We start from the raw sequence: 22,750 nt of genomic DNA on the forward strand, positions 1-22,750 counted from the left end.
CTGGTGGTGCATAGCCGCCCTTACCGCTTGCCCAAACACACAAAAAAGGTGGTTTGGGATGAACTCAAGGCCGTGCCTGAAATGGGCATTATTGAGGAGTCCCACAGTGACTGGAGCAGCCTGGTGGTCCTGGTTCCCAAGACCGATGGGTCGGTCCAGTTCTGTGTGGACTATAGAAAGGTCTCCTATTGATTTGAAACATATTTTCATGTAAATATATAAAAAAAGACAACAGATATTTTTATCTACTACAGCTCAGATTGCAGGAAAAGTGGTTTGTAAGGTCTTATTTTTCAAAATTTTCCTGGGGGGGGGAACTTTCTTCTCAAGACAACCTGGAAAGACAGGTGGCAACTTCGAAAGACAAGTGACAACTTGGAGAGTCAAGTGACAGCTTGGAGAGATGGCGTTGGTAGTGGCGGAGGGCCAGTCTCCCTCTACCACTCTACATTTATTGACTACTTCACAACATAATAGTACATGCCTTCAGGTCGACTGTAGCAGGGAAGGAGAATATATCAACCATGGATCTATGGATAATTTTCAGGACTGCCCTATGGACAATGATAAAAGTTCAACAACTGTAGTTTGTTGCTGCAGAAAGGTTTTTTCAACCATGCGGGGTTTGCACATACATCAGGCATGCTGGTGCACATCCATCAAGCAACGCAAGCCTTCTCAGAAGGCTAGTAAGTCAATTAATGGGAATCAGGGCCAGGATACTCACCACAGTGCCCAGGTTCCCATCGCTTCACAGCTTAACATTCCTGATGACATGTCAAGCAATGTAAGAATTAACTGGCCCAAGAGCAGTGACAAAACTGCTTGGTCAGGCATCAATCATGATCTTGCAGTTATTCTCTGTCAAACTGTAAGTGGTACTGTTGAACAATGGACTGACACCTTCTGCAGGATAGTGCATGAGTTCTGCTTGGAGAAATTTGGTCAGGTAGCTTGCAGAGAAAGCAAAAAGAATGGAAAGAAACCTAATTGGAGGCAGGTGGAAAAAGGCCAACTGTGTGCCCGGCAAAGACGGCTAAAGGCCCAGCTAAAAGCAGCTAGTCCATCTCAACAACCAGGATTGCAGGTCCTTCTGGACGACATCAAGAAAAAGATCTTGATGCTAACAAGGGCAGAGAACAGGTGTAGGAGGTGAAAGAAAAAATGAAAGGCACGGATGGCTTTCCTAAAAGACCCGTACACATTCGCAAAGGGCCTCTTTGAGGAGGCAAAAAGCGGGAAACTTGCGGTATCTAAGGAAGACCTGGAGGAGCACTTAAGATCTGTTTACTCTGACGAATTATATGGTGTGTCATTGCCCCAAGTACAAGGCATCCCGCAGCCCTCAGCACCTGGAGTTCTGTTCGATACGTCGGAGTATCGTTTTTCAGAAGTTCAGGAGTTTGTTAGGAAGGCGAGAGCCAAAAGTGCTCCTGGACCAAATGGCATTTCATATAAGCTGTATAAGAACTGTCCATGTGTAATGTGTCAGCTCTTTCAACTCTTAAAGAGAGCCTGGAGCGAGAACAGTGTTGCTCGGTGCTGGTGTCTTGCTGACGGCATATGGATTCCTACGGAAAAGGAGGCTTCTGGTATAGGGCAATTTCGTCCTATATCCTTGTTGAACGTGGAGGGGAAAATATTCTTTGGGGTGGTGGCACAGCGTGCAATGTTTTACCTCTTAAGCAATGGCTACAGCAACACCTCTGTACAGAAGGCAGGTGTTCCAGGCTTCCCAGGCTGCCTTGAGCATGCACAGATGATCTGGAACTCAATCCAAATAGCCAAACAATCCAAGAGGGAGCTACATGTGGTGTGGTTAGATCTGGCCAATGCTTATGGCTTAGTACTGCATGAACTCATGTGGAAAGCACTTGAGTTCTTTTACGTTCTTTTAAAGGTTGAGGCAATCCAAAGGTCATACTTCAGTTCAGTGTGTATGCGTTTTACAACAAGCGAATATACAACAAAGTGGCAGCCTCTGCAAATTGGTATTATGATGGGGTGTGTGATCTCCCCACTGCTTTTTGTTATGGCAATGGAGCTCATCCTCAAAGGTTCAGAGGCTTCCGCAAAGGGTCAATCTCTGGGAGATGGACTTGAACTACCACCTAGCAGAGCTTTCATGGATGACATTACTGTCTTAATACCATTACAAGCGGAGGCTGAAAGGCTGCTGCATCGCTTCAGCGAACTGTTTGAATGGGCTTGAATGTAACCAAAGCCACAGAAAAGCCGTAGCCTATCCCTTGTTAAAGGTTCAGTAAAGGAGGTATACTTCTACATATGTGGATGGTGAGAGAATTCCAACAGTGAGACAGAAACCTGTGAAAAGCCTTGGCAGGTGGTATTCTTTCCCAGTCACCGATCACCATCGTGGCATCGAGGTTGAAGAGCAAGCTAGAAGAGGGTTACAGGCGATTGATAAGACTTTACTTCCAGGCAAATTTAAATCCTGGTGTTTCTAATTCAGCCTTCTACCAAGAATTCTCTGGCCATTGCAGGTGTATGAAATCTCTCTGTCCAGAGTAGAGATCATTCAGCGTGTTATTAGTAAGTACTTGAGAAAATGGTTGGGTGTTCCCCCAAGTTTCTCCACTCCTGGTCTACACATGAAATCAGGAAAGCTGAGTTTGCCGCTGCCATCACTAACAGAGGAGTTTAAGGTCGCTATAGCATGTTTCCATCTAATGTTGAGAGACTCACCAGATAAGGTAATTTGTGATGTGCAGCCAACGATTCGCACTGGCAGGAAGTGGTCTGCAGAGGCAGCAGTAGACTGTGCAGAAGCAAGCCTTCAAACTAAGGAAGTTATCGGAGCAGTGCAGGTGGGAAGAGCAGGATTGGGCACTGTTTGCCATAGATGGTTTTCCGAGCAAGGTGCTCAGGGTCACAGGGAGATGGTGGTTGAAGAATTCCGTGAGTTGGAGGAGGAAGCCCGGCTTACAACTGCAGCAGGCTTCGCCAAACAGAGAGCCTGGCTGAGATGGGAAGGAACTGAACCCAGAAAAGTGGCATGGGCGGATTTGTGGCAGATGAGCCAGCCTGCAATTGCTTTCTTGCTGCGCTCAGTGTATGATCTTTTACCAACACCTGCAAGCCTCAAGCTGTGGAAATACTCAGATTCGGACCTGTGCGCCTGCTGCGGTATCAAGTGTGGAACCCTCTGCCATGTACTCTCTGGCTGCAAGCAGTTGTTACAGATGTACACATGGCATCATAATCAGGTTCTGGACATGCTGGCAACCTTAGTGAAAGATCAGCAGGAGGTAATAAACAAGACACCTGTGAAACAAGCATCCCTTGATGTCATCTTTTGTAAAGCTGGGGAGCGTCCTAGAGAAATGAAGGGCAATAAGCAAACAAGGCTTCTATATGGTGCTGCTGACTGGCAGGTTGCTGTTGACCTAGAGAAATCTCTCAAGGTCTCTGCCCATATTGCTATCTCTAATGAAAGGCCAGACCTAATAATATGGTCAGACTCTGCAAAGAGTGTAATACTCGTCGAACTTACTGTTCCTTGGGAGGAAAATATGCAAGAAGCATTTGAACATAAGAAAGCAAGATATGAGGACCTTTGAGCCACCTGTATTGAGAACAACTGGAAATGTTCAGTGTGACCAGTTGAGGTTGGCTGTCGTGGCTTCGTTGGCCACTCCATGATGATGTTTTTGTCCTACCTTGGCCTTGGTGGCCGTAAATTGAAGTCAGCAAAGAAATGCCTGCAAGCAACAGCGGAGCAGGGGTCGAGTTGGATATGGGCAAAAGCCCGCAACAGAAGTGTAATGACCACAACATAGTACCGTGTAACCATCTAAACCATCTTAGACGCCCCCCGGTGGCATGAAGCTGCTGGTGGCACTAGGGACGGCAGTACCGCCATAGCCACCGAAACTGTGTGATCATTCCTGGTTGGCGGCTGACGAGGGGGGCGTCGAGCAGCACACACTGTATGTTTTGAAAAAAAAATATATATATATATATATATATATATATATATATATATATATATATATATATATACACACACACACACACACGCACATATATATATATATATATATATATATATATATATATATATATATATATATATATTATTATTTTTTTTTTTTTGTGATATTTTTGTTTGGTGGTGTGCCGTGGGGTTTTTCAAATGTAAAATATGTGCCGTGGCTCAAGAAAGGTTGGGAAACACTGCTCTAAGGTAAAAGCTGCACTGTGTGGGGGGCCACTTTTACACTCCCTTGAATTCTCTCTCCTCTTTGTTTTACAGACGGATGCATTGGACAGGGGCTGGGGGCCGTTCTGTCCCAGAAGGTGGAGGGCAAGGAATGTCCTATGCTGTACATCAGCTGCAAGCTCTCGATGCATGAAAACAAGTACAGCACTATCGATAAGGAGTGTCTGGCCATCAAGTGGGCAGTCCTTGCCCTCTGATACTACCTGTTGGGATGCCCTTTCACCCTCTGTTTGGACCATGTGACCCTCCAGTGGCTCCACTGCATAAAGGATGCCAACGCATGGATCACCCATTGGTATCTCGCCCTCCAGCCATTTAAATTTGAGGTGGTCCACAGGCCGGGGGCGCAGATGGTGGTTGTGGACTTTCTGTCCCTTTGAGGGGGGGAGTCTGCTGCAGGCTGGATGGCTCCCCGGCCTGAGTCAGGCGGTAGGGGTATGTGGCAGCTGGGGTGTGGCCAAGCATCAGTTTGTGAATGGAGGGCAAGGTCAGGGAAGGTGAGTGACCAAGTCATTACACCTGTTGTCAATTGATGTGTGTGTGTGTGTGTGTGTGTGTGTGTGTGTGTGTGTGTGTTGTTGCAGTGATGGTGGAGCATAAAAGGAGAAGGAAAGCAGAGAAGAGTGCCTGGGACCAGAACTTGACTGTGTGTGTGTGTGTGTGTGTGTGTGTGTGTGTGTGTGTACTTGTGTGTCCTAGAGTAAGCCAAGTGAAGCTGAAAAGCTGTCAATAAATGTGTGTGTGAACATTATCTCCTGCCTACCTTACTTCTGTACTCCACCCACATCAGGGAAATTATCACAGAGTGCTTGTATGATCTTATCATGTTTGCTATTTTTGTTTGGGTTGATCTGAATTTGCAGGGTAGTTGGCATTGAAACTAGCAGCATGCACAGTGTTGAAGCATTGTTTTAGATTATCTACTTTGCACACAACTATGGTCTGCATGCCTATCAAGCATGTTGGCTTAGCATTGGTGTCATCTGGTAAAATAAAGCAAAACTGATCAGTACAGTCAGATTTGAACTGATGGTTTTGCTGGTCCACTTTGCACTTTTTCATGCAGGTAATGTCATTCTTCATTTAGGACTGTTAACATTATTATCATCTGACCTACTTGCAATATTTCACTTAGATGGTAGGTGGCTTAGCTGGTATGCACGCAGTATGTCTTGACTTAGGTCTTTTATGTCAATGCATGCTCTATGCTGGCATAGGTCAAAGGTCAAGTATACAGTGTGGGTTGAGGTCAAAATAACATAAAGCAGGGTGCACTTTATTTCTCATGTTAAGACAGGTGTGCTAGTGCCAATGGATCGGTGTGAGCCAGACATTTGGCTTTCTGGCCCGTGGGCCACTTATGGGGGTTCAGTGGGTTATTGTGAGTGATGGGGTTATCATGAGTGATGGGGTCATTATGAGTGACAGGGTTATTGTGAGTGACAGGGTTATACTGAATGATGGGGTTATTGAGTGACATGGTTATTGTGAGGAGTGGGGTTATAGTGAGTGACAGGGTCATTGTGAGTGATGGGCTCATTGTGAGTGACGGGGTCATTATGAGTGATAGGGTCATTGTGGGGGTGGGTTTATTTTGACTGACAGGGTTATAGTAAATGACAGGGTTATAGTGAGTGATGGGGTCATTGTGAGTGACAGGGTCATTGTGAGAGACAGGGTTATAGTGAGTGACAGGGTTATTGTGAATGACAGCAGCATTGTGAATGATGAGGTCACTATGAGTTACAGGGTTATTGTGAGTGATGGGGTTATTGTGGGGGGTGGGGTTATAGTAAGCGACAGAGTTATTGTGGGGTGGGGTTATTGTGAGTCACAGGGTCATTGTGAGGGACAGGGTTATAGTGAATGACAGGGTCATAGTGAGTGACTGGGTCATTGTGAATGACAGGGTTATTGTGAGGGATGGGGTTATGGTGAGTGATGGCATCATCATGAGTGATGGGGTCATTGTGAGTGACAGGGTTATTGTGAGTGACGGCGTTATAGTGAGTGATGGGGTCATTGTGAGTGACAGCATTATAATGAGTGACAAGGACATTGTGAGTGATGGAGTCACTGTGAGTGATGGGATTACTGTGAGTGACTGGGTTATAGTGAATGACGGCGTTATAGTGAGTGACAGGGTCATTGTGAGTGACGGCATTATAGTGAGTGACTGGGTCATTGTGAGTGACAGAGTTATTGTGAGGGATGGGGTTATGGTGAGTGATGGCATCTTCATGAGTGATGGGGTCATTGTGAGTGACAGGGTTATTGTGAGTGACAGCGTTATAGTGAGTGATGGGGTCATTGTGAGTGACAGCATTATAATGAGTGACAGGGACATTGTGAGTGATGGAGTCACTGTGAGTGATGGGATTACTGTGAGTGACTGGGTTATAGTGAGTGACAGAGTCATTGTGAGTGACGGCGTTATAGTAAGTGTGACGCTCTGCTTATTGTTGGTAGCTCCGCCTACCTGGTTAACCTATTTCCCTGTCCAACTAGGTGATCTAGCACAGGTGCGCGTCTATAATTGGACAGGGTATAAAAAGACCAGTGGTCCATTCTGGCGGGGCCTCCCCTTCCTCCTTTGGCCGATTTTGCGTTAGTCTGAACACCCCTAGACATTCTTTGCAACACATACACACAACTGATCTTGCATACACGTTACTTTATTCTTTATTTAATAAATATTCTAAACGTTTTTCCGTCTGCGTGTGGTTTCCTTTTATGTTACATTGCCCTTGAGCCAGGTGATTGTAACATAAGTGACGGTCATTGTGAGTGACAGGGACACTGTGAGTGATGGTGTTACTGTGAGTGATGGGGTCATTGTGAGTGATGGTGTTACTGTGAGTGATGGGGTCATTGTGAGTGATGGTGTTACTGTGAGTGATGGGGTCATTGTGAGTGATGGGGTTACTGTGAATGATGGGGTTGTTGTGAGTGATGGGGTTGTAGTGAGTGACGGGGTCATTGTGAGTGACGGGGTTATTGTGGGGGTGGTTTTTTTCATGTATCACTTTTACTTTGTGAATAATCATACATGCACTTTGAACGTGGTTTTGTGTGTGTGTGTGTGTGTGTGTGTGTGTGTGTGTGTGTGTGTGTGTGTGTGTAATGAATTGAGTGCAGCAGCAACAACTGCCTCTCTTAATGACTATGACTGTGAAATTATATGAAACTGTACACACACACACACACACACACACACACACACACACGCACACACACACACACACAACCTCAATGAGGAAGTCACCCATCCTTAGTCCTGCCCTCCAGGCCACACCTCCCTCATCCACTGACTCCAGATACTGAAGAGCAGGAAATGCTGGAGTGGGAGTGAACTCCTCAATAGGAGTCTGAGCTGTAGAGACAGAGAGAGAAAGAGATAGAGAGAGAGTCTCAGAGAGAGGGGTGCGGGACAGGAGAGAGTGTGACAGACATACAGACAGACAGACAGACAGACCGACAGACAGAGTGAGTCAGAGAGGGGGAGGCAGGGGAGAGAGAGAGAGAGAGAGAGAGTCAGAGAGAATGGTAAGGTGGCAGGTGAGAAAGAGGGAGAGAGAGAGAGAGAGAGAGAGAGAGAGAGAGAGAGAGAACGTCACCTTTCGCTCCTCGAAGCACAAAGCCAAAGCCTTCATTCTCTTTCTTCTGCAGAAGAACAGACTTCTCCTTTATAATATAATCACTGAGATAGTGAAACAGAGAGAGAGAGGTAGTGAGAGAGAGAGAGAGAGAGAGAGAGAGAGAGAGAGAGAGAGAGACAGAGAGAGAGAAAGAGAGAGGACCAGAGAGAAATCATTAGATCTGGTGTTTGAACTGGGAAACACACAGAGCAGAATTCCTTCAGTAAGAGCACAGAGTGAGGCTGAGATGAATCCTGAATCCTGTATAGTTCCATATCTATAAGAGATCTATAAACCAGGAATTAGCCATCAGGGATCTCTGAGTCACAGCTGGATCTGATTCATGGTTCATTTCCCATCATTTTGTAAAGATCACGTGTTCAACTAAAATTAGGGATAAAATGAGCACGTTTAAATTCTTTAATTTTCTGTAAAGCTGCTTTGCAACAATGTCTGATGTTAAAAGCACTATACAAATAAACTTGACTTGACTAGACAACAAGCTGGAAATGACCACAATAATCACTGGTTGAATTTAACCAAAAGGCTTCCACACTCATTGCAGCACAGAGAATAGCACTTGATCCAGCACAGACTGTTATTTTACGTTTATTTTATTTATTTTTTTTTATACAGGGCTCTGAAGGTTACCTGTACACAATTTAATGAAGCTATGAGATTGTAAATCAAGGTTATGAATTTGTAATGTGTGTACGGGATGTAGGAGAATTTATCACAATTTTAATTCATTGTTTTGGTTTGCTGAGTTTATAAAACAATGATACTGTTTTTTGTTAATTTAATATCCTCTATTTTATTGAAAAAACTAAAAACAATTGACTTAGCACTCATCCCTTATGGTTATAGCTCACAGCTCCACAAACCTGACAAAAAGCACAATGTGGATGAAGATGGACACTGCTCAAAAAGAGCTCTGTAAGCTCCTGGCTCCATCATTGGCTGCTGCCTGTATCAAATGTCCAATGACCTTTCACCTCACACTACTGGAGCTCAGGTCAGTTTTCAGTTCTACACATTATAAACATGTGTTCATGAGATGGTTCCACATGTGCCAGTCATTTCTGTGCTATTGTAGAGGAGAAGTTCTCTAAACCTCAGGGGAAGCTCGGTGTGTGTTCGGTGTTAAGTGTAATTAGAGTCTAATTTCAGTTGTGTGGATGTTCCTAGCATGCCCATCTCCTCCCCAATTACCCCACCTTTACATTTTCCATAGAAACAACTTGTTTTGTTATTATGGACTGACTCAGAAGGGCTGTGAGGATCCATGTGCACAAATGTACTAAAGTGATCACAGTAATTTAAGCCAACATGATGGGAAATATTTTTATGAAACAGGATTAGACTTTTGATTGATTTGTGTACCAAACATTTACAAGCCAGCTAGAAGCCTGGGGATTTAATACTGAATTTAAGAAATTGTCTAGTTTCATTCATAAAACTTAAAGCATGAGTAAAACTGAAGATAGACATTACAAAAAGCACACACACTTATTACTATACATGATTTCTTATCTTGCAAGACCAATTCCAAAAAGTTGAGACACTGTGTAAATCATAAATTAAAAACAGAATGCAATGATTTGCAAATCCTTTTTTTGACCGATATTCAATTATATACAATACAAAGACAAAATATTTAATGTTCAAACTGATAAACTTTATTGTTTTTTGTAAAAATACTCTCATTCTCAATGTGATTCCTGCAACACGTACCAAAAAAGTCGGGACAGGGCAGCAAAAGTTTTGGAATGATCAAAAAACCACCTGTTTGGAACTTCCTACAGGTAAACAAGTTAATTGTTAATTGGAAAGGCTCAGTCATTCACAAGCAAGGATGGGGTGAGGTTCAGCACTTTGTGAAAAACTGTGTGAGTAAATAGTCCAACAGTTTAAAAACAACATTTCTCAATGTACTGTTGCAAGGAGTTTACAGATTCTACCACTGACAATCCATAATATCACCGAAAGATTCAGAAAATCCATAGAAATCTCTACGTGTAAGGGGCAGGGCTGAAAACCAACACCGAACGGCTGTGGCCTTCAACCCCTCAGGGGACACTGCCTTAAAAACCAACATGATGATATAAAGGACGTTATCACATGGGCTTGGGAACACTTCTGAAAATTGTTATAGTTAAAGACAAGTCATTGCTGCATTTACCATGCAACGTGAAAGCCAAATATCAACAACATCCAGAAATGCTGGCGAATTCTCTGGGCCTGAACTCATTAGAGATGGACTGACACAAAGTGGAAAAGTGTGCTGTGGTCTGATGAGTCCACTTTTCACATTTTTTTGGAAATCAAGGACGTTGTGTCCTCTGGGATGAAGATGAAAAGGACCATCCAGATTGTTACCAGCACAGAGTTCAAAAGCCAGAATCTGTGAAGGTGTGGGGGTAAATTAGTGCCCAAAGCAGGAGTAACTTACACATCTGTGAAGGCTTCATTAATGCTGAAAGGTGCATACAGGCTTATTCAAGCAAGTCAATGTCAAGCCACATTCTGCACATGTTACAACAACGTGGTTTTGTAGTAAAAGAACGCGGGTGCTAAACTTGCCTGCCTGCCACCCACTGAAAATGTGTGGCACATTATGAAGTGCAAAATACAACAAAGTAGACCCTGGACTGTTGAGCAAACAAAGTCATATATCAAGCAAGAATGGGAAAGAATTTCACTTTCTGAACTTCAAAAAATAATGTACTCAGTTTCCAAACATTTACTGAGTGTTGTTAAAAGGAAAAGAAAGATGATGTAATACATTGGTAAACAAGCCCCGATCCTTTTTTATTTTTAAACATGTTGCAGGCATCAAATTTAGAATGAGTGTATATTTACATTTTTTAATCAATTTGAACATTAAATACCTTGTCTTTCAATTGTATTCAATTGAATATAGATTGAAAAGGATTTGCAAATAATTGCATTCTTTTTTTGATTTTCATTTTACACAGCATCCCATTTTTTTTGGAATCAGGGTTGCATTAAATTGTATTAACAGTTCCTGGCAAGCTAATGTGAAGTAGAATTTAGTATTACTCCATGTGATATAAAATGTAAAAAACAAAGAGAAAACATGAATTCTATAAATCAGTCATTCAGAAATGCGTCAGCGATCACATCTTTTCCATTTTGCCGGTGGTAGTTCAAATTCAATGCAATTTTATAGAGCATTTAATAAAGAATTAAACATTTGATGAAAATTCAATGAATTTGCTTTGCAGTTTCTCAGTAACATAAGCTGCATGTTTTTTTTAAAAGAGAGCAAGATGAGAGGCTATTGAAGGAACAACTGTTCATAGTTGCTGAAAGTGAGAACTGAAACTAACTTGTTTCATGAACATTAAATGTACCCAAATACAGATAACAAGTATGACATTCTGTTCTTGAATTAAAAAAAAATCTTAATCACTGGCAAATTGCTGTGGTATAAGAGAAATAAAAGATTTGAGGCCATGCCGTTATGGGAAATGTTGGTATGGTAAGAGTAACTCCTTACATATAACTTACTAATAAACATATACTATACAGGAAGGACTAGGATTGGGTATCGTTTAAATTTTATTGATCCTGATTCCAATTCTGAGTCTGCTTATTGACTCCCTGTTTTGATTCTGAAATGGTAAAAAATTTAAAAAATAAAATAAAAGGTCAAATGTTTATATCAGGGTGTGTGTACTGTATGTACAGTATGTATATATGTATGAAGGTACACACACACACACACACACACACACACACACAGTAGTGCTTGAAAGTTTGTGAACCCTTTAGAATTTTCTATTTTTCTGCATAAATATGACCTAAAACATCATCAGATTTTCACACAAGTCCTAAAAGTAGATAAAGAGAACCCAGTTAAACAAATGAGACAAAAATATTATACTTGGTCATTTATTTCTTGAGGAAAATGATCCAATATTACATATCTGTGAGTGGCAAAAGTATGTGAGCCTTTGCTTTCAGTATCTGGTGTGACCCCCTTGTGCAGCAATAACTGCAACTAAACGTTTGCGGTAACTGTTGATCAGTCCTGCACACCGGCTTGGAGGAATTTTAGCCCGTTCCTCCGTACAGAACAGCTTCAACTCTGGGATGTTGGTGGGTTTCCTCACATGAACTGCTCACTTCAGGTCCTTCCACAACATTTCCATTGGATTAAGGTCAGGACTTTGACTTGGCCATTCCTAAACATTAACTTTATTCTTCTTTAACCATTCTTTGGTAGAATGACTTGTGTGCTTAGGGCCGTTGTCTTGCTGCATGACCCACCTCCTCTTGAGATTCAGTTCATGGACAGATGACCTGACATTTTCCTTTAGAATTCGCTGGTATAATTCAGAATTCATTGTTCCATCAATGATGGCAAGCCGTCCTGGCCCAGATGCAGCAAAACAGGCCCAAACCATGATACTACCACCACCATGTTTCACAGATGGGATAAGGTTCTTATGCTGGAATGCAGTGTTTTCCTTTCTCTAAACATAACGCTTCTCATTTAAACCAAAAAGTTCTATTTTCATCAGTCCACAAAATATTTTTCCAATAGCCTTCTGGCTTGTCCACATGATCTTTAGCAAACTGCAGATTAGATTAGATTAGATTAGATTAGATTAGATTAGATTAGATTAGATTAGATTAGATTAGATTAGATTAGATTAGATTAGATTAGATTAGATTAGATTAGATTAGATTAGATTAGATTAGATTAGATTAGATTAGATAGAACTTTATTGATCCTTTTGGGCAGGTTCCCTCAGGGAAATTAAAATTCCAGCAGCATCATTACAGGATAAACAGAGAATAGAAAAAAGAGAAAACTTCTAGATAAATTAAATTAAGTATTTACATAATTATACAAATATAAAAAAGAATAAGATATGGGGAGAAAAAAAAGTCCAGCAGGAGAGGTACTGCACATTATATTGCACATTTATATTGCACATTGTCCAGTGTTGCTTTTTGTCAGGCTAGGCTACTGCTCCTTCCCATCATCTGTCCTCCTGTTACCCCTCCCCCCCAGAGAGGAGTTGTACAATCTAATGGCATGAGGAACAAAGGAGTTTTTAAGTCTGTTCATCCTGCACTTGGGAAGGAGCATTCTGTCACTGAACAGGCTCCTTTGTTTGCTGATGACAGTGTGCAGAGGGTGACTGGCATCGTCCATGATGTTCAGTAGTTTGTCCATAGTCCTCTTCTCTGCCACCATCACCAGAGAGTCCAGCTTCATGCCTACCACAGAGCTGGCCCGCCTGATCAGTTTGTCCAGCCTGGATGTGTCCTTCTTGGATGTGCTGCACCCCCAGCACACCACGGTGTAAAACAGGACACTGGTGACCACGGACTGATAGAACATCCACAGGAGTTTCCTGCAGATGTTAAAGGACCACAGCCTCCTCAGGACGTATAGCCTGCTCTGTCCCATCCTGTACAAGTGGTTGGTGTTGCAAGTCCAGTCCAGTTTGCTGTCCAGCCACAGCCTGAGATACTTGTAGGAATCCACAGCCTCCACCTCGACTCCCTCGATCAGAACTGGTTGTGACCTTGGTCTGGACTTCCCAAAGTCAATGACCAGCTCCTTGGTCTTCAAGGTGTTGAGCTGCAGATGGTACCTGTTGCACCAAATGGCAAAGTCCCTCACCAGGTTCCTATACTCCTCCTCTCTGTCGTCCCTGATACACCCCACAATGGCTGTGTCATCGGTAAACTTCTGAATGTGACACAGCTCCGAGTTGTAGCAGAAGTCCGTGGTGTACAGGGTGAAGAGAAGAGGGGCCAGCACTGTGCTCTGGGGTGCTCCAGTGCTGCTAATCACAGTGTCAGACATGATGTCCTTCAGCCTGATGTACTGCGGCCTGTTGGTGAGGTAGCTGGAGATCCAGGTGACCAGGCAGGGGTCCACTCACATCCTGTTCAGTTTGTCCTGAAGCATAAGGGGCTGGATGGTGGTGAAGGCACTCGAGAAGTCCAAGAAGAGGATCCTCACTGTGCTGCAAGTGAGCTCAGTGTAGCAGGTAGAGGATGGCGTCTTCCACACCAACACCTGCCTGGTACACAAACTGCAGACAGTCCTGGGCATGTTGCACCTGGGGTCTGAGGAGGCTGAGGAAGAGCCACTCAAACGTCTTTATCAGATTTGAAGTGAGTGCCACCGGTCGGAAGTTGTTCAGCTCACTGGGCCGGTCCTTCTTGGGAACTGGAACGATGCATGATGTCTTCCAGAGGGTGGGCACTCTCCCCAGCTGCAGGCTGAGGTTGAAGATGCATTGGAGTGGTTCACCCAGTTCAGCAGCGCAGGTCTTCAGTAGTTGGGGACACACCTTGTCCGGGCCTGCTGCTTTCCTGGGGTGAACCTTCCTCAGTTGACCTCTGACCTGGTCTGCAGTGATGCATGGCGGAGTCTGTGTTGAGGTGGGGGAGGAGGGGGAGGAGAGGGCTGCTGTGATGACTGGGGGAGGTATGTTGAGGGAAGAAGGAGAGATGGCTGCAGTGAGGGGGAGGGTGGGGGGAGACATGGGCTGGTTGAACTGGTTGAAGAAGTCATTCAACTCATTCGCCCTCTCCACTGTCCCCTCAATGACTCTGGTCTTTGTGTTGTGGCCTGTGATAGTTTTCACAACTTCCCAGACCTCCCTCATGCTGTTCTTCAGCTTCTGCTCCACCTTTCTCTTGTAGCTGTCCTTAGCTTCCCTCACACACCATTTCACCTCCTGCTGTGCTGCTTTCATCGCCTCCCTGTCCCTGCTCCTGAAGGCGGCCTTCTTCCTGTTGAGGACAGCTTTGACTTCCTGTGTTACCCATGGCTTGTTATGAGGGTAACACCATACAGTCTTAGCGGGGGAGACTACGTCTGCACAGAAGCTGCCATAATCTGTCAGACAGTGTGTCAGCCCCTCTATGTCCTCACAGTGTGGGCTAAGCAGCACATCCCAGTCTGTGGTGTCATGGCAGTCTCTGAGGGCATCTTCCATTTCAGGGGACCACCTCCTGATGGAGCTAGTTGTTGCAGGCTGCCTTTGAACCAGGGGGGTGTATTTCAGCTGTAGAAGAACCAGGTTGTGGTCAGACTTCCCTAGTGAGGGGAGGGGTGTGACTCTGCATGAATCCCTAACATTAGCATACAGCAAATCAATTGTCCTGTTGTTCCTTGTTGGACAATCCACAACCTGGTAAAAAGCAGCCAAAGTAGAGTCCAAATTAGCATGATTAAAGTCCCCAGAAATGATCATAAATGCCTCAGGGTGCTGTGTCTGCAGCCTTGCTGTAACAGAGTGAATCCTCTCACATGCAGCGGCTGTGTCTGCCCTCAGAGGGATGTAAACACAGATGGTGATCATGTGACTGAACTCCCTCGGCAGATAATATGGCCACAGGCTAACAGCTAGCAGCTCCAAGTCTGGGCAAAATAAGACGGTCTTTATGGAGATATGTCCCGGGTTACACCAGCGGTTGTTTACATAGGTTATGAGTGCCCTACCTTTGCCTTTCCTGCATGCTTTAGTGTCTCTGTTGGCTCTCACAGCAGTGAATCCCCACAGGTCCACGTTAACATCTGGTATGAGGTGTGTTAGCCATGTCTCCGTAAAGATAAACAAGCTGATCTCACAGTAAATCCGCTGGTTGTTCAGTGTGGATAGCTCATTGACCTTGTTCGGCAGCGAGTTCACATTCCCCATGATAATAGAGGGAATGCATGGTTTGCAGCACTGCCGGTTGTTCGTTAGCCTAGCTTTTAGCTTAGCCCCGGCTTTGCAGCCCCTGGGTCTCCTCCTCAGCTCCGCCGGGATGGGGTGTCAGATCCTGGCTTGTCCCATTGTTTTCAGGGCCAGCAGCTCATCTCTCAAATAAGTGAGAAAACTGGCTCCTGGTTGTGTGTTAAAGTTAAAAATATCCATGTGATATGAAGAAAAACACACTATGTCTTTGTAAGAAGAAAAGTAAAATGGTGGAAAAAAGAGATTTAAAGAGCTAAAAACTACAGAGCTACTGGAGAGGCAACCATTTTCCACAGTGCCACACAAGTAAAACCATGAGTACCAATGTTCTTTTTGGAGAGCAGTGGCTTTCTCCTTGCAACCCTGCAATGCACACCATTGTTGTTCAGTGTTCTCCTGATGGTGAACTCATGAAAATTAACATTAGCCAATGTGATAGAGGCCTTCAGATACTTAGAAGTTACCCTGGAGTCCTTTGTGACCTCGCCAACTATTACATGCCTTGCTTTTGGAGTGATCTTTGTTGGTCAACCACTCCTGGTGAGGGTAACAATGGTCTTGAATTTCTTCCATTTGTACACAATCTGTCTGGCTGTGGATTGGTGGAGTCCAAACTCTTTAGAGATGGTTTTGTAACCTTTTCCAGCCTGATGAGCATCAACAACACTTTTTCTGAGGTCCTCGGAAATCTTTGTTCGTGCCATGAGACACTTCGACAAACATATGTTGTGAAGATCAGAATATGATAGAGCCCTGTTCTTTAAATAAAACAGGATGCCCACTCACACCTGATTGTCATCCCATTGATTGAAAACACCTGACTCTACACTGGTGTTTGAAAGTTTGTGAACCCTTTAGAATTTTCTATATTTCTGCATAAATATGGCCTAAAACATCATCAGATGTTGACACAAGTCCTAAAAGTAGATAAAGAGAACCCAGTTAAACAAATGAGACAAAAATATTATACTTGGTCATTTATTTATTATTGAAGAAAATGATCCAATATTACATATCTGTGAGTGGCAAAAGTATGTGAACTTCTAGGATGAGCAGTTCATTCGAAGGTGAAATTAGAGTCAGGTGTTTTCAATCAATGGGATGACAATCAAGTGTGAGTGGGCACCTGTTTTATTTAAAGAATAGGGATCTATCAAAGTCTGAGCTTCACAACACATGTTTGTGGAAGTGTATCATGGCACGAACAAAGGAGGTTTCTGAGGACCTCAGAAAAAGCATTGTTGATGCTCATCAGGCTGGGAAAGGTTATAAAAACATCTCTAAAGAGTTTGGACTCCACCAATCCACAGTCAGACAGACTGTGTAAAATGGAGGAAATTCAAGACCATTGTTACCCTCCCCAGGAGTGGTCGACCAACAAAGATCACTCCAAGAGCAAGGCATGTAATAGTTGGTGAGGTCATAAAGGACCCCAGGGTAACTTCTAAGCAACTGAAGGCCTCTATCACATTGGCTAATGTTAATTTTCATGAGTCCATCATCAGGAGAACACTGAACAACAATGGTGTGCATTGCAGGGTTGCAAGGAGAAAGCCACTGGTCTCCAAAAAGAACATTGCTGCTCATCTGCAGTTTGCTAAAAATCATGCGGACAAGCCAGAAGGCTATTGGAAAAATGTTTTGTGGACGGATGAGACCAAAATGGAACTTTTTGGTTTAAATGAGAAGCATTATATTTGGAGAAAGGAAAACACTGCATTCCAGCATAAGAACCTTATCCCATCTGTGAAACATGGTGGTGGTGGTAGTATCATGGTTTGGGCCTGTTTTGCTGCATCTGGGCCAGGACGGCTTGTCATCATTGATGGAACAATGAATTCTGAATTATACCAGCAAATTTGAATGGAAAATGTCAGGACTTCTGTCCATGAACTGAATCTCAAAAGAAGGTGGGTCATGCAGCAAGACAATGACCCTAAGCACACAAGCCGTTCTACCAAAGAATGGTTAAAGAAGAATAAAGTTAATGTTTTGGAATGGCCAAGTCAAAGTCCTGACCTTAATCCAATTGAAATGTTGTGGAAGGACCTGAAGCGAGCAGTTCATGTGAGGAAACCCACCAACATCCCAGAGTTGAAGCTGTTCTGTATGGAGGAATGGGCTAAAATTCCTTCAAGCCAGTATGCAGGATTGATCAACAGTTACCCCAAACGTTTAGTTGCAGTTATTGCTGCACAAGGGGGTCACACCAGATACTGAAAGCAAAGGTTCACATACTTTTACCACTCACAGATATGTAATATTGGATCATTTTCCTCAATAAATAAATGGCCAAGTATAATATTTTTGTCTCATTTGTTTAACTGGGTTCTCTTTATCTACTTTTAGGACTTGTGTGAAAATCTGATGATGTTTTAGGTCATATTTATGCAGAAAAATAGAAAATTCTAAAGGGTTCACAGACTTTCAAGCACCACTGTATATATATATATATATATATATATATATATATATATATATATATATTATACACAGAGCTCTGGAAAAAAAATTGAGACCACTTCATTATTTTCTGAATCAGCATCTCTATGGATGGCACCCATTTCATTCTGGTGTTTATGCTGGAATTCCAACATAAGCACACCTCATTTTAATTAATGAGGTACTGATTAGGTGATCACCTGAACCCAATCTTATTAAACACGGAAAAGTATAAAAAACACTGCTGTGGTCATCACTGTCCTCTTGCAGTCAGACCCTTGCAGTTTGGATGGCAAAACAGTTATCATAGTACCTTAAATTTCATTTGAATACAAAAATATCTATTCATCATGCCAAAAGTATTAAAAAAGAAAAATGTTGAGTGAGAAAAAAAGGATACAATCCTGGCTTTACTGGCAAAGGGATACAGTGAGCATCAGGTTGCTTCCGTCCTCAAAATTTCAAAGATGGCAGCTCATAAGAACAAGGTCAAACAGCAGACACTGGGGACAACAAAGTTACACACTGGCAGAGGACGAAACCAACTCTTCATTGACTGGGATGATCGTCAACTCCTTTGAAAGTCATTTAACAACTGTAGGATAACATCAAGTGACCTACAAAAAAAAAGGTAAATACCAGCTGGGGTTAAGTGCACAGCAAGGACAGTTTGAAATAGGCTCTTCCGGGTGGGGTTGAAGTCATGCAAAGCTAGAATAAAGCCCTTCAACAATGAGAAGCAAATAAGAGCCAGGCTGAGGTTTGCTAAAGACTATATGGGTTGGACTGTAGAGGAATGGAGCAAGATCACTGTAACAACTTTGAGAATGGGTAATGAGGAACTGGAGCCAGCCGCTGCAATTCAAGGTGTGCTTCTTATTTTAACTACACTTTTCAGTGATTTTGACATTCATACACAGACACACACGTGGGGAGACACAGCTCTCTCTCTCTCAGCACTGGCTCTCTGAAAGACACACGGAGACACACATTAATAGATAGCCAATAATTAGACACAGGTGTACCTCGTCACATGTTACCTGCTGGTTCCACCTGACTCCTCGCCATTCACAGCTGATGTTTGACTACACCTTCACTGCCACATACCCCCACCACCCAACTCAGGCCATGGAGCTGTCTGGCCTGCAGCTGACTCCCCACCCTGGTGGGAGAGGTAGTCTGCCACCACCATCTCCACTCCTGGCCTGTGGACCACCTCAAATTTAAAGGGCTAAAAGGACCAGATACCAACAAGTGATCTGTGCATTGGCATCCTTCATGCAGTGGAGCCAATGAAGTGGGGCATGGTCGGAACAGAGGGTGAATGGGAGTCCAAGCAGGTAGTAATGGAGGGTGAGGACCACCCACTTGATGGCCAGACACTCCTTTTCTACAATGCTGTACTTTGACTCTCACATGGGAGCTTGCTGCTGATGTACAGCACCAGGCACTCCTCCCCCTCCACCACCTGGGACAAAATGGCTCCCAGCCCTCTGTCTGACACATCAGTCAGTAAAACAAAAGGGAGAGAAAAGTCAGGAGAAAAGTGCCTCCCTCCCCACACAAAACCGCGTTTACCTGAGCAAAAGCCCAGTCTCATGGCTTCATCCACTGGACCAGATCTCGTGCCCCCTTTTTAGTGAGGTCAGTCACTGGTGATGTCTGAATAGTTAGGCATGAACTACCAATACTAGCCAGCCAGCCCCAGGAACTGCCTCACCCCCTTTTTGGTCTTGGATTTTGGGCAGGACAAAATCGCTGCAGTTTTATCAATTTGGGGACACACCTGCTCATGAGCCAAGTGGATGCCCAGATACCATACTTACACTCATCCAATTGCACATGTTTTTGGGTTTGCTGTGAGACCATCATGCCTCAGTGAGCTCAGGACAGCTCTGAGATGTTGTAAATGCAGCTCCCAATCATTACTGGCTTACTGACAAGAAAAGCTTAGCTGTTTTAGCCATTTCTGTTTCTGGTTGAGAGTACGCCGTGCATGTTTTGGCTTCCGCTTCTCACTGGAGCTTTTCATTTTTCTTTCTTTTTTCCCTTTTTGTTTTTCTTTTTTGTTTGTGTAGTTTGAGGTTTGTTTTTTGTTTGAGTGTTTTGTCTGCCAGTTGTGGCATAGCTCCAAGCCCAGTTTTGGTGTCAGTTTCCTTCAGGCCTTGGTGCACTGTGGGTGATGCCTGTGCTCCTCACTATGGACTGCAGTGAGTTTGTTGCTCTTTTTAACATCTGGGTTGTCCAGTGCTCTGTGAAGCAGTGTTTTTATGCTTGGTGCAGTGTTCCGAGTGATGTTGCCCAGTGGTGTTGTGTTGGCTGTGCAGGTGGTTTAGTATTTATCTTTGTGCACCTGGTGGGACTGTGGTTGCTATGCCATTGGAAATACATGCTGACCATATTTGGTGGACTCTCTTTTTTTTTCCTCTAGTTGTCAAGTGACCTTGGGTGTGAGAAAGGTGCTATATAAACTGAACTGATTATTTATTTATTATGATTGTTATAAATTATTGTGTCATCTATATAGGCTGTGGCATACACATTGTGGGGACAGAGAATTCAATCCATGAGATGCTGAAACATCACCGGGGCCCCAAACAACCCAAAAGAAAGTGTGACAAAGTGGTGTAAACAAAACAGAGTGGAAAAAGCCTTTTTTCTGGGATAAAAGAATCAAGGGGATCTGCCAATATCCCTTTGTGAAATCCAGTGTCAAATAAAAGTGAGCCGCATCTAACCAATCAAGTAGTTCATCAATGCGAGGCATCAGATATGTGTCAAATTTAGACATCACATTGACTGACCCATTAGTCTGGGAACCAAGACCACTGGGCTGCTCCAGTCACTGTGTGACTCCTCAATTACCCCCATTTCAAACATGGCCTGGAGTTCATCCCAAACCACAATTTTCTTGTGCTTGGAGAGCCGATATGGGCGGCTGCATATCACAACCCCTGGGGGAGTCTCCATGTGGTGTTCCATGCAGTCAGTGTGACCAGGGAGGGGTGAGAACATCTTGCATAACTCCTCCTGATAACATGTGATCTGATAACCTGCGCTCTCTGGGACAGTGAGAGGTGGTCTCCACAGTGCCCAGAGTGAATTGGGCCTCACTTTTTGGACTTCCCTCTGGTCCCAGCTGCAGTCTCTCCAGAACTACTGGTTCAGAGCCACAGGAACCTCCTCACTCCATGGTTTTAAGAGATTGAGGTGGTAAATTTGACAAGTGTCATTTCTATCTGGATGTTTTACCTCATAGTCAACTTCCCTAATTTGTCATGTGACCTCAAATGGCCTTTGCCCCTTGGCAAGTAATTTTGAGCTTGAGTTGGGCAGTAAAATGAGGACTTTATCTCCTGGTGCAAATTCCCTTAGCCATGTCCCTCTGTTGTACAAGTGGGATTTACATTCTTGCACCTGTAACAAATTCTCCTGGGTTATGTGGCTCAGTGCATGGAGTTTTGCTTTCAGGTCAAGAATGCACTGAATTTCATTTTTGCTTTAAGAAGGCCCCTCCTCCCAATTTTCTCTAATGATGTCTAAGACACCATGAGGCTTGTGCCCATACAGTAATCCAATCAGGGAAAACCTGGTGGAGGCTTGCAGGATCTCACTCATTGCAAACAACAGAAGGTCTAGCCACCAATCCCAGTTTTTACTGTCCCCGTAAAAGAACTTAAAAATCATGTTTTTAAGTGTTTGGTTAAATCGTTCCACCAGACTGTTTGTTTATGGATGATAAACACGAGTACGGATCGACTTAATCATCAATAATTCATACATTTCACGTAGTGTGCATGACATAAATGTAGTGCCTTGATCAGTCAGGATTTCTTTTGGAATCCTGACTCAGGAGATAATGTGGAAGAGTGCTTCTGCAACACTGCATGCTGAGATACTGCAAAGAGGCACTGCTTCTGGGTATTGTGTTGCATAATCAAGTCAAGTTTATTTGCATAGTGCTTTTAATAACAGATATTGTCACAAAGCAGATTGAGATAAAATTAAAGAATTTAAATGTGCACTAATTTTATCCTTAATTTATCCCCAATGAGCAAGCCTGTGGCAACGGTGGCAAGGAAAAACTCCCTGAGATGACACAAGGAAGAAACCTTGAGAGGAACCAGACTCAAAAGGGAACCTATTCTCAATTGAGTGATGGCAGATAGCATGATTATAAATAATCCACTATGACTAACACAAAGCGATACCCACGTGCAGATCAATCAAATGGCCCCATGAGCTCCATGCCAATTCTTTCGAAAGGGATCTCAATTAATGGTTATGGGCACAATGACACTTTTGGTATGGCTGCTGGATTTACCAGCTGGCATTCATGACAAGCCACACACCACTGGCAGACATCGGCGTGAATCCATGGCCAAAAGAAACAGGCCATGAGAGAATTTAGTGTTTTATCCTGACCCAAATGCCCAGCCATAGGATTATGATGAGCTGCATGGAATAAAAGTTCTTATTGCTCTTCAGGACCAACAACTGTGTTGTCTCTTCCTTAGTTTGAGTGTCCTGCATCACTCGATATAGCTTATGCTTAATAATACAAAAATACGGAAAAGAAAGCATAGCGTTAGGTTGGAGGAGTTGGCCGTCCATTACCTTCACTTGGTCAAAAGCATGTTTCATAGACACGTCACGCATCTGTTCCAATGGGAAATCCCCTGAGGGAT

The 22,750-nt window shown here is 43.6% G+C and overlaps 1 protein-coding gene across 1 annotated transcript in view; it reads right to left on the reverse strand.

Annotated features, from left to right (window-relative positions):
• The window catches only part of LOC132887255 (SH3 and multiple ankyrin repeat domains protein 1), a 255,490-nt gene that overhangs the window by 76,418 nt on the left and 156,322 nt on the right, over positions 1-22,750 (reverse strand). Inside the window, exons 15-16 of the mRNA XM_060922792.1 lie at positions 7,861-7,943; positions 7,492-7,616 (exon numbers count right to left, since the gene is read on the reverse strand). Coding sequence (XP_060778775.1) covers positions 7,492-7,616; positions 7,861-7,943 — 208 coding nt within the window. The remainder of the gene's footprint in view (positions 1-7,491; positions 7,617-7,860; positions 7,944-22,750) is intronic.

The sequence above is a fragment of the Neoarius graeffei genome, chromosome 5 (genome assembly GCF_027579695.1).
Source record: "Neoarius graeffei isolate fNeoGra1 chromosome 5, fNeoGra1.pri, whole genome shotgun sequence".
NCBI classification, from domain to species: domain Eukaryota; kingdom Metazoa; phylum Chordata; class Actinopteri; order Siluriformes; family Ariidae; genus Neoarius; species Neoarius graeffei.